This window comes from Amblyomma americanum, chromosome 9 (assembly GCF_052857255.1).
Source record: "Amblyomma americanum isolate KBUSLIRL-KWMA chromosome 9, ASM5285725v1, whole genome shotgun sequence".
NCBI classification, from domain to species: Eukaryota; Metazoa; Arthropoda; class Arachnida; order Ixodida; family Ixodidae; genus Amblyomma; species Amblyomma americanum.
Window position 1 is genome coordinate 143558843 of NC_135505.1, and position 23608 is coordinate 143582450.

Genomic DNA, 23608 nt, shown 5'->3' on the forward strand with positions numbered 1-23608 from the left:
AGTTCCAGAAGGGCGATTTAGAAGCGAGGGGTCAAACTTTGCTACCGACAAGACGTCTTATCGGAGTCATTGCATGAAGCGCTAGTCACAATAACGACACCCTGATCCAGGGACCTTGCACGTTTAAAATCGTTTTTCCATTGGTTGTAAATTGTGTTTTGGCAGTGTACAAATAAAGGCACGTTGCGGTATTGCTCAGACGCGGGAGATCTTCGTCGAATGCTTGAAAAGTACGGCATGAAATATTTATAATAGATAAAATTAAAAAAATCTAAATTGTGAGATAAGTTTACAGTGCAACCCATGATTTCCTTGTTGTTTATGAAATAATCACCGAAAATTGCGGAATTTCATGTCTGAAAGAAAAAGGAATTGTTATGATCATTGAACTTTCTTCTGCTGCAATAAAAAAATAACACGAAAAAAAACCCGAACTACGGTAATTTTTTTCCTGACTAACCCAAGTTTCTCCCGAATTAGAACTCGAAAAAAATTGCCTCTACATACATGCAAATGTATGTAGAGGGGGAGGATAAACCGGGTATACATACATGTGAATGTATGTATGTACATACATTGTATGTATTTTCTTTGCCAAATGTAACCGGGCAGCGGTGGCTTGTTTCTTAGCCGCGCAGCGAAAAGCTTATGACAGACCTTAAGCTCTGAATCTACGCAAAGTAACCTTGTTAACCTCTGCCGTCTCGTTCTGATACCTTTCAGCCTTTAGGGTTGCCGCAAAGACCCCGTTACACGGTTGAGAAGCAAAAACCTGTTGCTCGGTTACTTTAGGCAAAGGGGGTACATAACCTGTTGCTCGGTTACTTTAGGCAAAGGGGGTACATGTATGTACGTTCGTACGTACGTACGTACGTACGTACGTACGTACATACATGTACCCCCTTTGCCTAAAGTAACCGAGCAACAGGTTTTTGCTTCTCAACCGTGTAACGGGGGTGTACGTACGTACATGTACGCACATATATGTATACGTATGTGCATGTGCTGACTTCACTATACTAATGCTATTGCTTTACTAGTACAGTGTTTTATCCAAAGTTTACGCATTTATGTAATGTATTAGACTCACGAAAAGAAAATATGCCATTGACACCGTTTCACAGTAGACCATTACCCTCCTGCTATCCTGAAGGCCATTCCATGAAACCACTTGGGCTGTTTTTCTTTCTTAATTTCTTTCACTCGGGGATCGTACACGTCTTGTATTTTCTGCTTTGTTTTCCAATCTTTGTTCATTTCTCTCAGCTGCAAGGTTTAAAGGTAGCACAGAAAAGCGGCGAGCTAATTTTTGAGGTACTAAAGGCTATTGGGTGTGTTCACTTTGTGAGATGCGAGTCCAGGTGCAGCAAGAACCAGTCTTTGAATGGGCGGCCTGTAAATGGGCTGTGGAGGTCACCGGGGCCAAAGGCCTCCTGTGCGCCTGACACCCCCCCCCCCCCCCCCCGAACTAATGAAGGATAACGTTCTCAACAATAACGACCTGGAATATCATATATTATCCCTTCTGAATGTTCGAAATATATGTAAACCTTCTACTGTCACTGCACTGGTTGTGCCCTTTCTATGTATTTATTTCGACATAAAAACTGTAATCACAATTTGTCGGTCGATGAGTCTAGAAAGGAAATCAGCGCCTTGAACAACACATCCGGGTTGTTCAGAGCAAGCAGGAAGTGCGCGTGCGTGTAATAGGGGTCGTCGATGAAGTGGTTCATCTTGACGCGAGTTCCCAGCTCCTGGATCAGCTGCCGGACATTGGGCGGCGTGATCAAGTGATCGCCGTTGCTCCAAAAGATGCCCACGTCCGTTTGAAGGTTCCCGAGTTGGTACTCGCCTGGTTCCAGCTGCAGAAAAGATAGTTATTTTGTTAAAATCATGATGGTGGTGGTGAAAAGCCTTTAGTTAATGAAAGAGATGAGGCTCTTTAAAGAGCCCCGCAATGGGTGGAGTCCTTATTCCGGGACCCGATTGGTCGAAGCCGCCAGCTTAGCCCTCTTGACCAAAGCCTTTTGGGACTGAAGGTCCGAACAGCCAAGCAGGGCCGCCTCCCACTCCTCTCTGGTAGGGTTGGGGTGGGGGGAGAGAGATGAAGCAGCTACGCAGCGCCGCTTTTCAGGTTGGTCTCTCTGGCGATACTTACAACTCGTGCAAATATTCTAAACAAAAACGTAGCATATGGACGGGACGAAGAAGGGCGAAGACAGGACGGTTGCTACACTTACAACTGAATAGAATGAAATGAGACGGTAAACCACGCCCCATCCAAGAGCAACAACACGCCTGCGCATGCGTGTTGTTGCTCTGGGATGGGGTATGGTTTACCGTCTCATTTCATTCTATTCAGTTGTAAGTGTAGCAACCGTCCTGTCTTCGCCCTTCTTCGTCCCGTCCATATGCTACGTTTTTGTTTAGAATACGTCTGACCAACTGGCCCCTTGGTATACTCGTGCAAATATGCCAGGCGTTTCAAAAATTCTCAAAAATAGGATTTTGAGGTAAAAAGTATTGCTTTTGCGGCATAGTATTGCCGGTGTTGTGTGACACCGGACAGCAGGTGAATTGTTCTAATTAGTAAGCTGGTTACCTAGTTTCTGATAACTAAATTTTTAACTATCACAGATAGGCACCTGGTTGCAATGAGAGATATTGTAGCCGGTCGTAAAAGTAACCGCAATATCAGCTTTTAGAATTTCGAAAACGCGATTACCCTCGCCACGGTAGGTCGACGAAATTATTTTTGTGTGTGATATCTTTTTCGTGAAATCACGTGCCGTTGCGGAAAAGGAGGGTAGCAGAAGAGAGATTCTTAGTCATTGCACGCACTGCCCTCCCTCAAACTTTTTCTCCCTCTCAATCCGCCATGCTTGGCGCTGCTCGTTAGTAATTGCTCATGCCCTGTCAGTGCGCTCAGCACAAAACGCGATTCCTCACTTTAATTGTTTAATTGCGCTGAACGGCATGGAAACCCCAGGTAGAATTTTTCAGCACTCAAGTTTCTCACTGAAACGGTTTGAAACAAGGTTATGCCTGTCAAATGTCACACGTTCCCACATAAGGCACTCTTCGATACTAGAACCGTGTTCCCTTTAGTAATGACGTCGGTTGTACGTTTGTCTTCCGAAACCTTGCCATAAGGGACGGTTACACAATAATTCATAGTAATTATTGAAACTGAGTTCCATTGCAAGAAGTATGCCTCTAGAATTACTGAACGTAGGAACGCCGCGGTCATGAGTTAAATGAGCTTTTGGGCTAGTTGATCGCATTACTGTATCATAACTGCACCGAAGAAACAAGATCACAAAAAGAAGAAACACACAACAAACATACGGACGAGCGCTAAGGCCATAGTCATGTTCTCCTGAAAATGAACGACAGAACATTATTGAAGGCACACTAAAAAGTTGCTCATTACAGCAGGCTATTTCTTGTACCTTTTGTGATTATTTATTTTTTCAACTAATCATCCCCACCATTCTTTCGTTTGAAACGCTGTGCAAAAAGTGAAATGCAGACATGTCGCGCAGCACACCAAGCAGGATGACAGGCGACAAGCAGCGTTTAACTTGCCAAAGTGCTACAGTTGCAACGTTGCGTTCATGGATGTAAGGCGGTTATCTCCATTGAACGTAAACAAACCGTTGCGAAAGATTTTCATCTAAAATCTCCTCCCCTAATCCTACTTAATCTCAGAGATATCCTAATCTGAGAGCATCCCCCAATGTTCCATCTCTTGTTGTACCACTTGTGGCATCCTCCAATTGTTTAGAAGCACCTGTGTCATATAAATGACAAGCACGTGTTCAAATACAAACCGTTATATCTTCTAAGCATTTCTGTTCACAGTTTAACAGAAACGGTGACACAAAAAGCCCTCTCACCTGTCCGTAGACATCCAAATTCCTTTCAGGTCCATAGTCGAACTTCTGAGGTCTCGCGGACTTGACTAGCTGGGCGAAAAATATAAGAGCAAATGTGTGAAGGCCGCCAGCGCCTCCATATCTTTTAAACCGTGCTGAACAACCTGCACGCATATTTACAGCTTCCCACGCAGCCGTTATAATCCAGCGATCGTACCTGGGCGTAATGAACCATGTTACCTGGGCGTAATGAACAATGTTCTTCGCGGAGGTTCCTCCTGGTATGAAGTGGAGGTAGACGGGCAGCCTTGACTGCGTGAAATAGGAAAGGAAGAAGTGCGTGACAGAAAAGCGGCGGACCCTGCTCACGCTTGAAACCACACGCGTGGCTGTAGATTTCACTGCTTCAGTAAATACTTGCAGTAGCGAAAGAAGCGCGGCATTTCACGTGACATCACTAGCCGGCTTTGTGACAGTTCGGCTTATTTTCCTGCGCCTTTTCCCGATCCCCCATGAGTGCGAGCATATAATAATAATAATAATAATAATAATAATAATAATAATAATAATAATAATAATAATAATAATAATAATAATAATAATAATAATAATAATAATTGGTTTTTGGGGAAGGGAAATGGCGCAGTATCCGTCTCATATATCGTTGGACACCTGAACCGCGCCGTAAGGGAAGGGATAAAGGAGGGAGAGAAAGAAGAAAGGAAGACAGAGGTGCCGTAGTGGGGGGCTCCGGAATAATTTCGGCCACCTGGGGATCTTTAACGCGCACTGACATCGCACAGCACACGGGCGCCTTAGCGTTTTGCCTCCATAAAAAACGCAGCCGCCGCGGTCGGGTTCGAACCCGGGAACTCCGAATCAGTAATCGAGCGCCCTAACCACTGAGCCACCGCAGCGGATAAAGTTTACAAAATCAGCCTCCAGCTGGTCGTTGTTTGCAATGTACACGTGCAAAAATGATCTTATTCAATCCGCATCGGGGCACTTCTCTGGAAGCCGCATATTAATATACATTGAATTCTCGCACAAGGAATGGAATGAGCTTAGGCATAATATTTGATCCTTTTTGAGGCTAATCAGAAAGAGCTGGAACTCTCAACCGTTGGTCTGAGCTATGCCCAGAAGCTGGCCAGAGAAATGAAGAATATATGAGCGTTGCTGCACTATAAAATATCCTAAATGTCACCTAAACTACAGTTCTTTCACTCCCTTCTTTATCTCTTCCCTTACGGAGCGGTTCAGGTGTCCAACGATCCATGAGACAGATACTGCGCCATTTCCTTTCCCCGAAAACCAATTATTATTATTTAATAAAAGGGTAAAATTTCGGAACAGCGGGGCCGTTTTTTTTTGTGAGTGGTAGTGTGACAACTTCTACAAAATTAATTCTACTTGCACCAGAACACAACTATCTTACTACAACCTGGAATGGGAAGTGAAGGGAAGGGAAAGGAAGGGAGGGGGAGGGGAGGAGACATGCAGGGAGCAGCTTGTGTTTAATCCTTTAGGTGGGCTGAGGCTAACTTTTTAAACAGGACGTAGACAAAACTCACTTGAACACCCCTGATTAGGAACTATAGATACAACAATTGTGCCATTTTTGACCTCCGTTATTATCTTGGACACAATGCTGGCCCTCAAAGCTCCAGCCATGGTAGATGCAATATGTGCGGCCGATGTGACTGTTCGGTCTCGGCCAACTCTCCTTATTCATGGAGTGGCTGAGAAGATGCTACTTCTCACCTCGTTGATGTACTTGCTGCCCAGGTTGGCGACGCCATCGGCAACAATCGAACACAGCGCTCGTGTCGGCAGGCCGCAGAACTTGCGGGCAAACGACATGTAGAACGCGCCTCGTGCCAGGACCTCGAACAGGAAAGACTCATAGGCGGTGGTCTGCGCATTAGGGCGTAATAAAGATTAAAAGAGGATTAGTGTTTCCATCGAACCCCGCGCTTTGCTTTGCTCCACCTAACTTATTCGTGGCAATCATGGTTCATCTACAAGGCCTTTTAGTTACATTTTAGTACTGGAAAAGTGCTGCCAGATTAAATCCTAACCTTACCTTGTGGAATTTTGTAAGCACCGTGTTCCCCTCCCTAACTATTAACATTTAACTATTTAAGCCACCGCGGTGGCTGAGTGGTTATGGCACTCGGCTGCTGGCCCGAAAGACGCGGGCTCGATCCAGCCACGGCGGCCGAATTTCGATGGAGACGAAATTCTTGAGGCCCGTGTACTGTGCGATGTCAGTGCACGTTAAAGAACCCCAGGTGGTCGAAATTTCTGGAGCCCTTCACTACGGCGTCCCTCATAGTCTAAGTCGCTTTGGGACGTTAAACACCCATAAACTATAAAAACCATTCGACTATTTAAAAGGACGACACCAGAGTCTGAGAATTTCAGCCTCCGCATAAATTCTATTTAGCTTGCCAGTGATGAAATTCCTGGAGAAGCTCATCATGTAAGATTTGTAGCACCTCGTATGCATAAAAAAATACCTACGAATGAAGTTTGTGTTGGCACCTTACTTTCGGATACGCTGAGCATAGTTTTGTTGTACAATTGAATTGAATTGAAGTTTATTTCGGAACAGTTATGCAACTAACCCAGCCTAAGCGGTAGGAATCGGTCGGCATGGCCTAGGATATTTCGGGCTGTCTGGTGCGTACGTATAGTACTTTGGTTGGAACTGGATTGGTTACCTCAGTCTTGCTAAGCAACGAAGAAGTTCCTCAAGTCTGCTTCGGTTTTCCCCTCTAGAAACGCTGTCGGCTCTTCGATCCATATATGAACACGACAGATCAAGGCCGATATCTGCGAGGAACATCTCGGTCGCGTACCAGGTACTTGTCAGCGAAGGGTGCAAACGCGGTCAGTGCGGCGATGTCCACGCCTGACAGCTTGTTGAACGGCGCCATGGCTGCAAAAGCCTTGAGCTGCGGGGGAAGGAAAAAATTGGCAGTGGCTTAACTTGGCTAACCCTGGAATTCAGCGAAAAGTAAGCGCGCTTGCTAAGTGTCTGAGGGCTCGTCCATGGCAGCTCCGCTACACTCTTGCGCCAGCCGTTCTGTATATACCCACACAACCACGTGGCTATGACGTGATTTCACAGGGTCTTACGACGTCCCCACCGGATGACATCACGTGGCTTCATATCAGCCCAACGGATGTTCTTGACGTCAAGGGTCGACACAAAGGTCCCCCAATGCCAAAGGGACACTGAATGTTAGAGGCCAAAGGTCTGAGGTCAGAGGCCAACTAAAGCTCATGGACCAAGGTCAGGGTTTCGACACCATAACTGTATCACATATGGTCATACATGGCGAACGTGGTTAGGCTAAAGGTCGTTCAATGTCATTCTCCGGCCAACGCGACGACTGCTTTACCTAGCTTAATGAAGCTTTTCGCTTCAAATCAAGAATGTAAACGCACTGCTAACATTTAACCGTACCCAGAGGCGACCAAATGGCGCAGCCGCCCCCTCTCAGTCAACCTTCGCCCCACCACGCAGCAAAAACCAAGAGATTCTTCATTACTCGCCTTGTAGTTGTACTCGGGCTTCTCGGAGAGCATGGCGAACATTATTAGCGTTCCCTGAGACACGCCCACGTAGGGAATGCTCTGCTGGCCGGTGGCACTTAGCACGTAGTCGATCTGCGCCGGCAAGTCAAGCAGGGCATGTTCGTGGAAGCTGTGAAGAAAGCGACGCTGTTCGCTGAAGGCGGTTGTGTCATTTCAACCACCTGCCTGAAATACGCCCCTGCCACTTCAAACAAAGCGGTGCCACAGGTCCGAGACGCATGGAAGTAGTTCAGTTGCATTCGTCCTGCTACTTCTCATAAACATCTCTCCTCCGGGAGGAGCTTTATGTTTCAAACTTATTGCGCTATATTTTTCGGCGTGGCCTCGTTTCCATCACTTTGTGGGCAAGGACGATCACTGTTATGAAGGACTCACGATCTTGCGGTTAGCCAAACTTTAATGTTAAAAGGTCATGGGCCAAGGTCTGGGTTTCGACACCATATTTTATCACATATGGTCATACATGGCTAACGTGGTTGGGCTGAGATATGCGAAATAGCCAAGCGATGCTCTACGCCATCAGTCTGCTTGCGGCCTGTCATTTAGAAGTCCCTTTGGAGATGCTCCTCGATGAGCATAGCCTGTCCTGTACATCGGAGTAAATAGGTGACCATTGCCCTAAATGCTTTAATTTGGTAGCGGTACGAGCAAAAGAAGCTTGCATTGTATTTTTTTAGCTGGAAGTGGCGGTCTGTACTGTGCTGACGTCCATCCCTAGAAATTTGTACAGAGTAGCTCAGATATTTTAGTGTTCCCGTTACTGTCACAGAGACATTCGACACCTTTACCATACCGTGTACCATGTTACCGTTACCGTGGCCGGAGTACCGGAAGCCCGCTCACCGGCAGTAGGCATGCGCTGATTGGTCCCGCCCATGGGCATGCGTAAATCGCCTAGTGGCCGCCAGATGGCGCCAGGTACCCGGCAGCTGCGTGCAAGCCTTCTGCATCGGGACCAATCAGCGCATGCTTATTGCAGGTGGGCGGAATTCCGGTACTCCGCTAACGGTAACGCTAACGGTAACACGGTACCTGGTATACTAAAGGTGTCTATTACTTCGTGACTAAGTGGATGGCTACTCACGAAAAGTTCCAGAATGCCGGCGAACGGACCTTCCGACTCCGGTGCTGCTTGCCGTATGAGTTGCCGCGGGTGTTCCCCATCCAGACGTCGTACCGGTGGTCGGCGAGAACGTAGCCTGCGACGCGTTGTGCGCCATCAGTAATATATAGGTCACTCTGTGCTCGACCACGAGCATTTTACGAACACCAGGCAAGAATGGAACTTTCTGCAAAATGCTACGAGCTCTTTTATGTTCATTTCAGAGTGCGCTATTACTGCCTTCATTCGGGAATAGAGATTATACGTGTATATACTTAAGGACAGGACAAGCGCAAGACACGGCTCACTCACTCTAATCAGTATGGAGTAAAAAGACAGTAAGCTGTTCTCTAGAGCACTCCCTTTTATTCTAAACCAAAAATACGGCTGTACGAGAGCAAAAATGGAGTAGTCTGTGCTCCAGGATGAGAGCACGAAATAATAATAATAATAATAATAATAACAATAATAATAATAATAATAATACTTTTTTTCTTCAGGCAGTACATAACAGCATTTCTGGGCATGCGAAAACCATCAGTGCCTTGTTGGGCAAAACCCGGCAGCAGGCGGCAGATCTCTTTTTATACCTATACAGAAGCATCATATCAAATTGAAAATTTAAAGGAAAAGAAAGAAAAAAGTGAATCAAGGAGACACAGCAAAACTCATTTGAGAACAGTAATAAGGGCAAGTGGTTCGGTTGCGATTGCACACTAATACAGAAAATAGATGGCAATGAATTTGTTGTGCCCTATGAACACAAAAAAAACGAGTTTGCGAAGAAAACATCTGGAGTGTTCCCCTCCTCCGATTTTTTCACCCTCTCATACACACAATAATAATAATAATAATAATAATAATAATAATAATAATAATAATAATAATAATAATAATAATAATAATAATAATAATAATAATAATAATAATAATAATAATAATAAAGTTGCTAATATGATTATCCTCTATTGTACTCCCTTTTATAAAAGGGAGTGCACGAGAGGACAGACTACTCCCGTATAGCCGCATTCGAGTTTAGAGTGCACCTACCTACCAGATTCTCGGGCGTTGCTGATTCGCACTCTGTGTACCTTGTTTCAGAGTGACCACACAGCTGGAGCGTCGCTCTGTGGGAGATCACGGCACAGCAAGCTCATAGACTGCCGACTGTCTTGGACGTGCTAGCCTTGAAGTATAATATGAACAAATATCCTACATCTTCTCGCCCTCTTGAGCGATGGTCGGCGGGATCGAGCTTCTCGCATGCCCTTTTTTTTTCAGGTATCCGAATATTGAAAAAAAAATGCTTTAGGTACTTGAAAACTACACAAGAATGACTTCGAGGCAATGAAATTTAAAGACGAACTCATCGCCACGATCTGTCCCTCCGTATTCGCAACCCTGACTCGTGCGTTCTTTTGAACTCACCCAACGACTGATTGGGGAAGTCGAGCACCCAGTTCGATGAGTCCCCGAGCACCCCGCTCATGATGAGGACGGCTGGTCTGTGGCGGGTATCCCTGGGCGGCCGCCTACCCCAGGGTATCCGGTGGAGCTCGATTACGTAGCCGTCGCTGGTCACCACGCGATGACGCTCGAACGGGTAGCCTTTGCCCGTGATCAGGGTCTTCTGAAAAATTGACGGTGAAAGTTGTTTGTTTATATCGAAAATTATGACTAGCCCTTCCCCAAATCTTCGCCCCCTTATAAAAATGGTATATAGACAGTCTGTAGAGTTCTTAAAAACTCAACTGCCTTCCTATAGATATCTATTTTTGTCTATTCATAGTCTATAGACTCTATAAACAAGTCTACTAAAAGTGTATGGCCAAAAACCTATAGATTGTCTATAGACTGTCCATAAATTTTGCATTGCCAATAGAGTGTTCTTTAGGATTTGTCTATAGACAGTCTATTGACTTTATAGACCGAAGTCTATGAATAGTCTACTTACTGTCTAAAAATTTTTTTCTAAGGGTCACACACCAGAATCTACCATGCCGTACAAGTCTGTGGCAAGCGACGGAAGCACTTCGAATCCAGCAGAAGTCTGCGTAAACCACTGCTGTTCACCATGCATATCTGAAGTCATTCACTGTGTTGTGCCGCCGCTACATGAAACTAATTTTCAGTAGCCGTTTTGTCCGTTCCTCTCACGAATGCTCCTGATTGGAAAGTATTATTTATATATTTTTATTTATTTTTAACTTGTATTAACATTCCAGTACAATGCTACATCACAGAGGGGAGGGGAAAAGCAAATACAGGATATGCTTATAACATAAGGATACAATATATTGAACATAAATGCACAAGGAGATTTCAAATCAAGTTGAGAGGGAAGCACAGAATCAATGTGTACAGAAGATTATTCTCTAGAAAGTGTCACATATGCATCGTAATAAAATGGAAGATACGCTGCGCAAACAAAATATAATGCGAGCTCATGTAACAAATTATAAAAAAGAAAAGTGTGTTATGCAGTCTTAAAGTTATGGAACGCATGTGGCCTGCACGCTGGAAATGCGATGAAAGGTGACAGCGTGAACAGCCCCTGCGGTTAAATATCGGGCCATGATTAGATCAAACGCCTTATTCCCGATAAATTGAGTCATAATATGCAAGGCGACAGCACCATGGCCAGTAAAAAAAAACGACAGAATCATGTCGAAAATACTGTAAAATATTTTGTCGCTTTCTCGTAATATATTTTTCTGTTGCTTTGTACTATTTCTATGTACTTTTGTAGTTTCTATATTTCTGTACCACTTTCTTTCACTCTGTAGTGCTTTTTGTAGTAACTACCCAAGAAGCACAGGTCATCGGCCCAATATTGCAACAGGATGGTCCCATCCTGGTCCTTTGCAGGGCCAGCTTTGCCAATACAGTTCCAATGTTGGGCCAATTACTTGTGCTGCTTGGGTACCCAATGTTCTGTTGTTACAACACGTTCATGTCCAAGAACAGTACAAGAAATCTGTTGTGATTACACAGACGTTTCTGTTGTGTTTCTGTTGTGTTTTTGTTGTGATGTGTTGTGTTTCTCGAGGAAGGAGGGAGAAAAGCGCTCGAAACTCACAATGTCCGTGATGTCGGGATCGCGACCGGTGTAGAAGCGGGAAGGCTTCGGCGCTAGCCTGTGGACATTAACAGTCGATTGGACGAGCAGTGCGAGTACAGGCACGAGGGTGACGTGTGCAAACAGACCGGGCAGCGGCATCGCCGTAGACGGTTTCCGGATTAAGTTCGTTCGGCAGACGCCGGGCAGCGCTTCCTGGCTGTCGGGCGGGTGGACGCATGTTCTCTGGGCCCTCCAGGCCGGAGCCACTCAATCACCACAGGCGCAGCGGCCAAGCTTTCCTTATAATTTTTTTTTTACACGAGTAACTTTAATGGTGCGAGAGCAGCTGAGCACCGTGTGAGCGGGCCTCTGGCCGCCACTCTCAAGGCCTTCCGTCGTCGCTTGACACGTGCAAGAGAAACTGGTGTGTAAGAAGTGCTTCAGAGACTTCATCCCCGTCATAAACACAAGAGAAAAGTTTCTGTCGTCACGGCAGATTTTCTGAGATGTCTTTGACCATGAACTTGTAGTAACAACCCAATTTTTTGTTGTTACAACAGAACTTTGTGTAGTTTGTCGTCACGACAGATTTTCTGTACTTCTTTTAACAAGAACTTGTAGTAACAGAAATTTTTGTTGTAACAACATAATTTCGTGTAGTTTGTCGTCATGACATTTTCTGTGGTGTCTTTCACCAGGAACTGGTAGTAACAACAGAAAATATTGTTGTAGCAACATAATTTCGTGTAGTTTGTCGTCACGACAGATTTTCTGTGGTGTCTTTGACCAGGAACTTGTAGTAACAACCGAAATATTTGTTGTAACAACAGAATTTCATATTACTTATAGCAGAAAAGTACTACAGCAGTGCAGACTACAGAAAAGTACTTCACAAAAACTGTTTTACCACAGAAAAACACTACAAAACAACATGAAAATACAAACCATTTGGTGCTACTTTTTGATACGGTTCTGTCGTTTTTTTTCCTACTGGGATGTGACTATTATTGACATCACAATCTGTGCTCCGATTTGTTGTCCCAAGAGGAGGTTTTAGGTAATTATTGTGCTGTTTTTGTTTTAGTGCTATAGTCTTGAAAGCCTCATCGTGAAAAAAAAAGTGTCGTCGGTCATGAAAATCGCCCATAGGCTGCCGACAAATGAGGTCACCAGAGCGGATAATTCCGATTGTCTTGACGGAAGGACGTCACCTGACAGGAAGTGACGTCACATCCGATAACTATATCAATAGCCTCTAGTGCTCTCGCATTGTCAACGCATAAGCTAAATATATGTTCCCCTCTGAATTATTTATTTTTGAGTTGTTCAGCGGGTCAAAACTATAATAAAATAAAATATGAAGTGTCCTTAATTACATAATTTATGCTCAGGAAGGCTGGCGAAAGTTAACGTTTTATTTTTATTGGGCGAGCACAGCACCAGTCTCACTGTCCCAGAATAAACCGAAAAGGACGGCAAAAAATCTGAAAAAGAAAAAAAGACAATAGCTGGCAGAAAACACTATTTCAGGGACCCTTTAAGCAGGACGAATGTAATGCCTGCCAGCCCTGTCGAAATTCTTCTATCAACTGATGGCTGAAAGGGCTAACAGTCCAGTTACCGATAAGATAGTCCGCTATCTTGCGATGAGTAACCCTTTACAGCTTTGCCGGAAGGCCAACATATGCATCCAAATCCTAAAGATAATTTATTCATCTCAATTACTGCCCTAAACAATGCAATAATACAGTGCATCAATTGCGAGCAAAGAATTTTTTAGCGATAGAGTGCCTACTGGCATAATGTCATATCTACAAATTTACAAATAGAGATGCCTACTGGACTCTCGAGCAGAGATGTGTTGCGCTTTGTGTTGTTGTCATTGGGAGAGTTTCCTCGTTTCCAGCTCTGCATCCAATAATCGATATGTGCGCTTGGCAACTCGAGGGACCAGCGCCGGGCCAGAGTACGATACAACTGCTTGATCGTAGCTCAAAGAGCAGCATCGATTGAAGCACATCGCTACTGACCGGAAGTAAGCTGTAAAAATCGGAGCATCCCGCTCTTATGTTGTCTAACGAGCCACTCTGTCCAGTGTACTACACTTCTTGAGTTGGTGCCGAGCATTTTATGTCGAGTGCAAGACAGTCGATCCTGCTTTATCGTACTGATTAAGAAAGAGGGAGTGTCCGAAAAAGGCATGGTCTTTGGGGAGCCAGGGTGCGCAAAGGATACAGCTAAATTATTTTAGTTACTCTTTCGGCAAAGCCACATGCTCTTCCTTAGCCCGGCCTGACAAACCTCGGCCCTCTTCACTTCCTTATTATTTATTTTGCGTTGCCCAGAGTGCCACGCCGAGTTCTCTTCTCTTACAAATTGAATGGCGCACGGTCACGCTACTTCGATCCAACTCAAAGGTTGCACCTTATTATCGACCGCTTGGTTTCATAGATGCTCGCTGTTGCAAGTGGAAGCTCGAAAGAGTGCATTGAAGGCGACAATCCCCGTTTAGGGCCGGGAGGTAATACAAAACGCCGCCTGAAAGGTACGAGCATCGATTTTAGCGAGGCGCGGGTAGGACGAGAAGCAAGGTGCTTTGTTTGGTAAACAATTAGGAAATGGATCAGAAAATGGGCGCCCGCGCTTCAAGTTCTTGGAAAGCTTTAAACAACAAAAAAACGGCTTCTTCTAGAAATGCAGCAATTCACTGTGAGAGTAAGTGAGCAAGGTCTAAAGGAGAAACTAGAAGAGGGGAAAACAAAGCATGGACAGGGGGAGAGTGGCTACTTCCTGGCAGGGATATCCTTATAGTGAAATCGGGTAGATTCAAAAATGACTTACTAGGGGAAAAAAAACTCTCGCCAAATATGCTTCGTAAATCTAAATAGTACCGCCCAGAATGAGAATAATTCTTTTTAGAGCCAGAGATCCACTCATCGGGGTTCAATTTCCGATTTCGATGCGGATGAGACAATGACCTTTAATGTCTCACAAGGTCAAACCGAATTAACTGTATGGTGGTATCGCCCAAGCTATCGTAGGAGAATCACATCATATGACTATGACCATTGGGTACCTGATCTTAACCTTTGACCTTGACTTTTGACCTTGACATTTGATTTGAGACAGTGGGCACCATATTGACAATTCCCTTCAACGCCTCACAAGGTCAAACAGAACCTAACTGCGTGCTGGAATGGCCCAAGGTGTGGTATTATGACCACGTTATCATATGAACATTGGGAACCTGACCTTGACCTTTTACTTTGACGTTTGATTTGACACAGTGGAGATCATGCTTAACATAGCTTTCGCTCGTATAAGTAGGTTCGAGCTATGTTGAACCCCAGACATTCTTTTTTTTACATTCAGAACGAAGTCCTTCACTTATGTAAAGCTCTTTGACCGACGCCGACAAGTTACGACTAAGGCTTTGACGACAAGCGCAATATTTTGTGCTGCTACATGCTAGACAGAGTCTATAGCTCCCTGTAATGTTCTTCTCACCTTGGTTTTAAAAGCAGTCAACGAGCAGTTGTTTTGTGGCAGTAAAGTTAAAGATTTCAAAGTAAGAAGCTTAGTGGTGGAGAACGTATGAACACGACATCCGTTATGTGGGTGACCGAAGAAAACTGAATGCAGAGAAATGAATTTTCAACTTACTGCAGATACCCAAACATACCAGTTTTCAGCAGCACATGAATTACAAAGACATTCAATCAGTCGGCCCAATAACCGTAGACTGAGGCTGATAAGTAATTACTTAGCGATTTACCCGCTGCTGAAAAATCGTACATAGAGGAAAACAACTCGTTTCCTTATATTGATTAACGTTCACACATTCTTACTCAGCCCACTTAAGCGGTTATGAGCTGTTGTTTGGCTTGCGGGAATATCTCCGGGTTTGTTTATGTATCGCCTTCCATTTTTGCCACAAGCCTTTCAGTGTAGAAAGCCAACAGGGCGATGTTGATTTCGATTCGCGCCAAGTCAATCATTTATTACTTTAAAAAACCCGCAATTGAAGTTACATGAAGTTTCTACAGTGTAACATCTCCCGACGAAGCTACAATGCATTTTATTGGTTCCTTAGGAGTACTTCTTGCTGGGAGGGCTGGTTTATGGTTTTAAATTATCGACAAATTGTGCTAAAACAAAAGACGGCCACAGGAGACGATGTTGATGAGGCTAGCGCATACCTTTTATAGGTTACATCATTTCTTATTTGTCATTCGTCCAGCTTTGTTATCAAACCGAACGAGGTACTCACTTCTTCATGCTGTAAAGAAAAAAAAATTGTTTCAAAAAACGTCTTCTAAAAAATTTCCTTATTACTTGCAAAACCAGGCTTGAATGAGAATGTAATCCGATCGTTACTCATTTCGCATTCACTCCTAATTGTTGAGCATCAAATTTGGCGGTTATCTATTCGGTTTACGCTTGGCTCTTATCTAATCCAACAGGGCTCAAATTTCATCAAATGCAATCAGTACCTTCCTGTGGTTCTAGTTCTCTGTAATCGATCACTGTACAACCTTCTCCGAGCTTGGCAAGCATTATAAAAAAGGCCATGTGCACAGGACAGTGATATAAAGTGAATCAGGCCTCACGGCAGCCGCAAAAAAAGAAAAAAAACCGCCAGTCGACAGAGGCGCCGAGCCTTCTTGTAACACGAGAAATTGGGTAGGTTGTGTAAATCCCCGAAACCACAAGAACATTGCCTTTTGCAAGGGTCGCTTTACGTAACTTCTCATTCCCCTGTCTTCCCAGAGTTCCGCGCGGGCAGAGGCGCATAAAACATTTTCCGGCAATCGGGTAAGTGCACAAAGGCCCCAGACAGATGTGTGTCAAGCGCGCGCATGCAAGAAATCGCGGGAAACATCCACAAGTAGGAGGAGGGGGGGGGGGGGGGGGAGGGCAGGGAGGTTAACCAGAATCCACGAGTAATGAAGGCTATTTGCTACCGACGCAAGCATGTATGTGATCGGCGCGTAGCGGAATGCTGCAGTGCACTGCGGTGAACGAAAAAAATAAACGTTTTGCGGTGGTGTCTTCATCACCGAAACTCTCCTGTCCTGGTACAGTGAAACACAAGTTTATTGCTTGTTGGTAGCTGATTTCTAACTGATCACTTGCGCCAGACAAAGACGAAATAAGTAAGCACGAATGAAATAGAGCTCAAAGCACGCAACTAGAAGGAACAAGAAGGAAGGCAGGCAGGAGCGCTGACTTACAGCTGAATATTTTATTCGAGACAAGCGCACTATATATGGCTGCAGACGCATTAAACAAACAAGGAAGGAAGGTCATATAAGTCATAAAAAAGTCAAGTGAGGAATGGTGTGAGAGAGATCCTCAACACATAATTTCACAGTTGTATTCGCTTGGTTTTCGTTTCTTTGTTGAATCTGCCTTTTTTGTTTCTTGTTTGTCTGCTAGCTCTGTCTGGGGCTATATATGCTGTGCTTGCCGCGAATAAAATTTTCACCTGGAAGTCACAGCCTTAGGTCAAGCGCTTGTTAGTCTCCCTTTTTTTATTTTAGCCATCATATCTTTAACATCAGTGAGCTCGCGGGTTCTGTGATTAATGCGCGGACCGGCTATGAAAAAGGGAATAAAGCGAACGGCTATCAAATGAAGCACAAAAATAAGGAAGACACATATAAATGAAGTGAAGAACAGCAGGGGCCGCGATTGCTGTGATGAAGATGGAGCTCTAATGGCGGCGCTGTCAAAGCACTGTGCAGCAAACGAAGAAATGCTCCAAGTTCATTTACGGGACAGCCGCACACTAAATCACCCCAAGCGGATCCAGAGAACAGAAAAGCAAATATCACGTAGGGAAAAAAAATTGATGCAATGGGGAAAGATTTCAGATTGAAGTGTATGCTGAAGTCGCTAGAAGGAAAGGAGGTTTGCTAGGAACTATTAGTTTGTTTGTTTTTTCGGCAAATGCAGTCTGAAAAATTTTCGTGCTCTAAGATCGGTCTTAAACATCGACCTAAATGTGGCCATTTTCTTTTGATTGTGGAGTTCTTTTCCTCAGTTCCTGGTTGAAAATAAGGCAGCCACATCCTTTCCTGCCTATTTCCAGAAATATCTGAAGACGCCGGGTGTAGGCAGGCTTTGAACATTGTGTTCAGAAGCATGGCGTCGCTTTCACGGTACTTACGTGAACCTAAAAGGTGAAAATAAAGTGGCGAAGATCTTGGCGACCTGCCTCCGTATATTTCGTCGAGTTCGACCACCACGGCATTAAAAGCAGGCCGCGTAACCGCCCGTTCACCGGACGTTGAGCGATGTATAATGGCCCCGTGCCCTGCACAGAAAGCCGCGTACCAAATGTCTACGAGCGCCTGTTTGTGTCCTTAAAGGTATCTTGACATATTTGGTCGGGGGCTATATCACCGTTACGCAGTGTTTTCCCTGTCGCAAAGCAGTGTTCAAAGCGTGACCTTTGTCAGGCTGTAAAGCTAGTTACAGCTAACGGCTAATGGAGATTTTAATGAATACAGAAGAGGTGCGCCTGGTTGTTAACCTGGCATGCTACTCCAGAGGAGAGTGAAGGAAGAGGCTGAAAAAGAGGATGGGGAAAGGAATAAAAGAAAGGGTTAAGTCAAACATACACAACACTCACGCACTCACAAAACACACAGGGCCATCAAAGGCTTTCTTTGAAACCCGTTGTCCTAAGATAAACTAGTAAGCCTTTCGTCCCAGGCGCACCCGGATACACATCACTCGAGGGTTCTAGGACATGTTCCAGGCACAGAGCGCCTGCACACAGAGTTAACACGGCACAGTATGAGCTGTACAAAAGTTGAGCTCCGAAGTGATTGCCCTGCACAACACAAAAGTCGCGAGATAGAAGGTTTGGAGAAATGTATGTGGGAACGCCTTTAAACCTTTAATGCTTAGGGTCGGGATCTGATGACATACCGTTTGTAAGCCTTGTACTCAATACTAAACGGAGCTTACATGAAAATTGTGATCTAAACAGTTCTCGTACCCAGCTCTTTTTGGTAAAAACGTTTGGTATCACTCTGAGCAAACTATCCGAAGAATAAGAGGGCGCCAATGTGCGGCTTCTTCCAGCTTCCAGCAATATCTTGTCTCTCATTTCTGACCACTTTTGCAACAAAAAAAAATTGGAAAAAAACTTTTCCGATCAAAACTTGCCTACTATGCCTAGGCTTTGGAGTTGGTTCGAAGGCCTCAATTTAGCCTTTCAAACAACTCGAACTGTCTGCGCAAAATGGTCTAAATGCTCACCCCCCTTACAAAAATGGTTTATTGACACTCTATAGACATCTTATAGACTCTGTTGCCTTCCGATAGATATTTCTTTTCTTCTATTCACAGTCTAGTAGACTTCTAGCTATACACAGTCTATAAAGATGTATGGCCATAAATCTACAGATTGTCTATGGACTGTCTATAGGATTTGTATTGCCTATAGACTGTTCTCCAGGGTTTGTCTATAGAGACTCAGAGACTTTATAGAGACAAGTGTATGGATAGTTTATAGACTAAAGAAATTTTTGTAGTTTTATGGGTGCGTCCTACTTGCTGCTAACAGTTTAAAACCTAGCAAGGCAGTCAATAGGCAAGTTTCTGGCTAATAAGGCAGGGTAAACTGGATGTGTGCTGGAGTAACAAATGTTTCCTCATGTCGAGTTCGTACACTAACTAGCATTAGATCTCTCTGATGCCGGTGCTCTATAGATAACAATAATGGGACCAGAGTATAAATCCAAGCACAGCTCAATTAGGTTTCTTCCACTTCTTTTTACTGTGCCATTAACTTTTTTGTATTCATCTCCCATTTCACATAATGTCGACTACTAAGCGTCAAAAAAAAATAACGGACTTGCGTTCAGTTCATATCAAAAAGTGTAAAAACCAAGGATTTTCCTTTTGGGCCAAGCCAGGTGGCTAGTTTTGTAACATCAGCGTTAATTCCAGACCAATTAAACTAGGGACAAACTTTAGACCGCACTTTAGTTTGAAGTTCCGCACATTCCAAAAGTGCACCATCACATGGCTTAGCAAGAAACACTTTTGCCTTTTTATTTTTGACGAAGGCTGAACGTACTAAGCCCACGTACTAGACAGCGTGAAGTCTAAAGGCCATTAATCCGAGCATAATTATCAGCCTACCATTGTGTCCTATTTTATTACGCTCGCCATTTAGGCAAGGAACCTTGCCTACGTCCTATTCCACGATGCAATATAAAGTACGCCGCGGACATATTTTAAATAAGCCAATTTCTGCGTGCACTGATTGAATCGCACATTAGCCAACAGATTAGTGCGTGCGCTAAAAAATTAATCACTCGTCGCTTTCATTCGCTATTCAGCGCATACTTCAATTTACTGAATCATTCACGTGCTCAGTCATTCGCTTACTTATCCGTTTCGGATTGATCAGCCTAACATCTGGCTAATTACTTTTGCATCGACCGAGCCTAACTCAACGCTCCTCGTCAGGCGGGCTCCGAAGCCCACATCGAAAAGAGCGGAGACGGACAATCGAACATGGATACGGCCCCCGAAAGAACATCAATGGTTTTATTTTTTTGTCACAGTTGATGTTGCTTATTTCTTTTCGTTTTCTCATTTACTGTGCACATGAGCGGCTGTCTGAGGAATGCTCTTAGGCGGCCCGCCGAGGTTCTTCGTGTGCTGATTCGGCGGCCGCCCTCATTATGTCGCAGGATTCATTCTGTTTTTCATGCAGTTGTGACAGTCTTACAAAGTTATGTCGCGCGCAAAAAATATCAGAGACGCATTATCTATCTGTCTTTCCGTCTGTAAAATCACAAAGTGAAAAGGGGGGGGGGGGGAGAACCTCGGGGTGCTTGCCAACAAGTCCTCTTGTGGAAACGTTGGCAAGCACCCTGAGGTTTCCCCGTCCCTTGTTAACTTTGTGATTATCAAGAACTATCTGACCAACCTGTTCACACACAACCACACACACGTGTGTGTGTGTGTGTGTGTGTGTGTGTGTGCGTGTGTGTGTGTGTGTGTGTGTGTGTGTGTGTGTGTGTGTGTGTGTGTGTGTGTGTGTGTGTGTGTGTGTGTGTGTGCGTGTGCGTGTGCGTGTGCGTGTGTGCGTGTGTGTGTGTGTGTGTGTGTGTGTGTACGTGTTCAGTCTTTGTATTAAGGTCGCAGTGTTCAGCTGTAGCGAAATGATTGTTCCTAGAATGCTCCGTGCAGCGGATCATTTAGAACACAACTTAAACTAGAAGCTGCCCTACCACAAGAATAAACCTTCTCCTAGCATTTCAAGGTCATTCGGTCTTTAACAGTCCCGTAATGGCTCTGTTACTCGGCTGAAGGTAAAAACCTTTGTCGTTAAAACTTTTGACCAAGACTGCACGTGTGTAAGTGTTTGTGTGCATTCTTTCATCTGCTCGTCACACTTTCTTCACAGAGTGCCAGTGTCTCATCAGACTGTGCTTCCCAGTCACTGTTCTTCCCAGTCTACAAACGATCAAGTAAAATAAATAAAATGCAGCCTGTTCTTAAAGCCTAGAGAAAAAGCAAGGGTGATCAGAGTTCACATAGAGCGTCGAGATAATGCATCACGTTGATGCGTTCGTTGTTTCATCGATTTCTTCTATTTTCCTGTACTTTACTATCCTGTACTAGTATGTTCAAGTAATTTCTGGCTGCGTAATACATTTTTGTCGCTCTTTATTCTGTTTTAAATCTGTGAACACCGCCTTTCACAATGCCCCACAGTTCTGAAACGTGATTCAAACAAAAAGTGAACCGTATTTAACAGAGACTAGATGCTGAAATAATTTGTTCTTGGTGTAGAAGGTGGAACCATAAAAAGGAAGTGAAAAGAGCTCTGCTCCCCACTAAGCTTCGGAAGCAGCACAGGTAATCGGCCCACATTGTAAATGGCTGGTTTCATTCTGGCCCTTTGTCGGCATCTGCCAATAATTTTTAATATTGGGCTAATCAGATGTGCTTCCGGGGAATTTAAATTTTATCCATCCTTAGCCGGCTTCTGTGTACATACCATTGCCCAAAATTCTAAACTAAACTAGTGAGGAGACTGACCAGCATGAAGTCAGTTCACATTTATTAAATATAAATACTGGTAGAGCATGCCATTTCAGAACAGAGATGGACGGCATGACGATATCTTGCCTACTCACTACACAAACAGGCAATCAGGTTGTTTGAAATGGACCTGTAGTCTCCGTTGACGGAGTTGGTCGAGAAATGCTTTGCATCCGTCGAAAAAAAAAAGCCTTTCACTTGATACCACTTGTTGTTTGTTTTGTTGCTGGTTTTTGTTGTTACTGTTGTTGTTTGTCTCCATTTTAATCATTCGTTCCCGCGCTGTTTCTACTTGGAAAATATGCCGCACCGCCTCGCGTGGCTATCAGACCGTTTGCAAAGCTGAAGCCGCTCCTGCTACAGGTTGGGAAGCAATCATCGATTTATGAACCAATCATCTGTGTCGAGTGACGGGGAAAGAGAAGTAAACACGCTTTTTGCTGCTCAGCGACCAGCATCGAAGCCAGAAATAGACATGGCCCAAGTAGCACAGGTTATTGGACCAATTTTGGAAAGGGATGGTTTCGCGCTGGTCCTACAAAGAACCGGCCTTTGCCAATACATTTCCAATATTTGCCTAATTGCCTGTGCTGCTTGGGGGTGTCGACGTTTACTTAGAACAAAAACTGTATGGAGGTATCCTCAGTGCTAGTTTTAACTTCCCAAATTGAAGCAGATGTCTGGATAAATTCGCATACTTTCATCCTAGAAACAGCAGCACTCTTATAACAACACAGCTGTAGGACCGACCTTTGCCAATACGTTTCCAATATTGGGCCGATTACCTGTGCTGTATTGGGGCGTCGATATTTAGAACAAAAACTGTATGGAGGGATCCTCAGTGCTAGTTTTAATTTCTTAAATTGAAGTAGATGTCTGGGCTACTTCACATACATTCACCGTAGATACAGCAGTACTTTTGTAACAACACAGCTGTAGGACTGGCCTTTGCCATTGCGTTTCCACTATTGGGCAGATTACCTGTGCTGTATGGGTGCGTCGATATTTACTGAGCACAAAAACTGTGTGGAGGGATCCTCAGTGCCAGTTTCAATTTTCCAAATTGAAGCAGATGTCGGGGCAACTTCGCCTACATTCATCGTAGAAACAGCAGTACTCTTATAACAACACAATTGTAGGACCGGCCTTTGCCAATGCGTTTCGATTATTGAGCCCATTACCTGCGCTGTATGGGGGAGGCGGCTGTGCACGTGTCTAGTGAGATTTATTTCTAATGCGTTTTATATAGCGCTGTTGATTACACGGTTTATGTCACCAACTCGTTCATCCTAGCAAACTTTTTTTGCATCCTTCGATGTCTACAAACGCTGCCAGATAGAACGTCCGTGCGCTTAAGATTTATCGCTAACAATAGCGAAACCATTTCATTGTGCAATAAAGATCTCGAGGCCATACCATAAATTATAGAGCGCACTCCGAGCGCGCCCCTATGTTTCTTGAACTCTCGGCGTAACTGCATGGACGGTGCTTCGCAGGAAAGCTATCCTCGGGCTCTGTCGAAATATCGGGGCTTTCAAGCGTGGACCAGCATAGGTCGATCGAAAAATCTCGTAGCAAGGAGCAGTTTCCTGAGAAACAACTTTCGAATGTGATCGTGTTTTTAAAGCACAACCGACGAGACGGATGGTAGATCGTCTCCTAAGGGATGTTTAACGAAAAAAAGAAACAAACATGAAATCCTGCAGAACCTTTTGAGTGTGCAGCAGGTCGAAAAGAGCGCTGTTCTTGAGAATGTCCGTCAAGAGAACGTATCATTTCAGAATAAAACGAGAAATATCTTTAACGGGACTGCATTTTCCAAACAAGTGAAAGTTCGATGATCGCCGCTACGTACACCGATGATGGGATTTCGAACATGCC

At 44.4% G+C, this 23608-nt stretch overlaps 2 protein-coding genes across 2 annotated transcripts in view; one reads left to right on the forward strand and one right to left on the reverse strand.

Annotated features, from left to right (window-relative positions):
• The window catches only part of amon (prohormone processing protease amontillado), a 227840-nt gene that overhangs the window by 25429 nt on the left and 178803 nt on the right, over positions 1-23608 (forward strand). The window lies entirely within an intron of this gene.
• Positions 1614-11809, reverse strand: LOC144103757 (gastric triacylglycerol lipase-like). The gene is made up of 9 exons (XM_077636412.1): positions 11669-11809; positions 10018-10219; positions 8572-8686; positions 7446-7596; positions 6746-6841; positions 5646-5798; positions 4122-4193; positions 3903-3971; positions 1614-1865 (listed from the first exon to the last, which is right to left on the reverse strand). The coding sequence occupies exons 1-9, from the start codon at positions 11807-11809 to the stop codon at positions 1614-1616; spliced, it is 1251 nt and encodes a 416-aa protein (XP_077492538.1).

Excerpts from the sequence above, each read along its gene's own strand:
- LOC144103757 (XM_077636412.1), bottom strand. The coding sequence starts at position 11,809 with ATGCCGCTGCCCGGTCTGTTTGCACACGTCACCCTCGTGCCTGTACTC. Across the intron at positions 7,597-8,571 it reads CCGGCATTCTGGAACTTTTC|CTTCCACGAACATGCCCTGC; the intron begins GTGAGTAGCCAT and ends CTTTCTTCACAG. Across the intron at positions 4,194-5,645 it reads GCAGCAAGTACATCAACGAG|TCAAGGCTGCCCGTCTACCT; the intron begins GTGAGAAGTAGC and ends TATTTCACGCAG.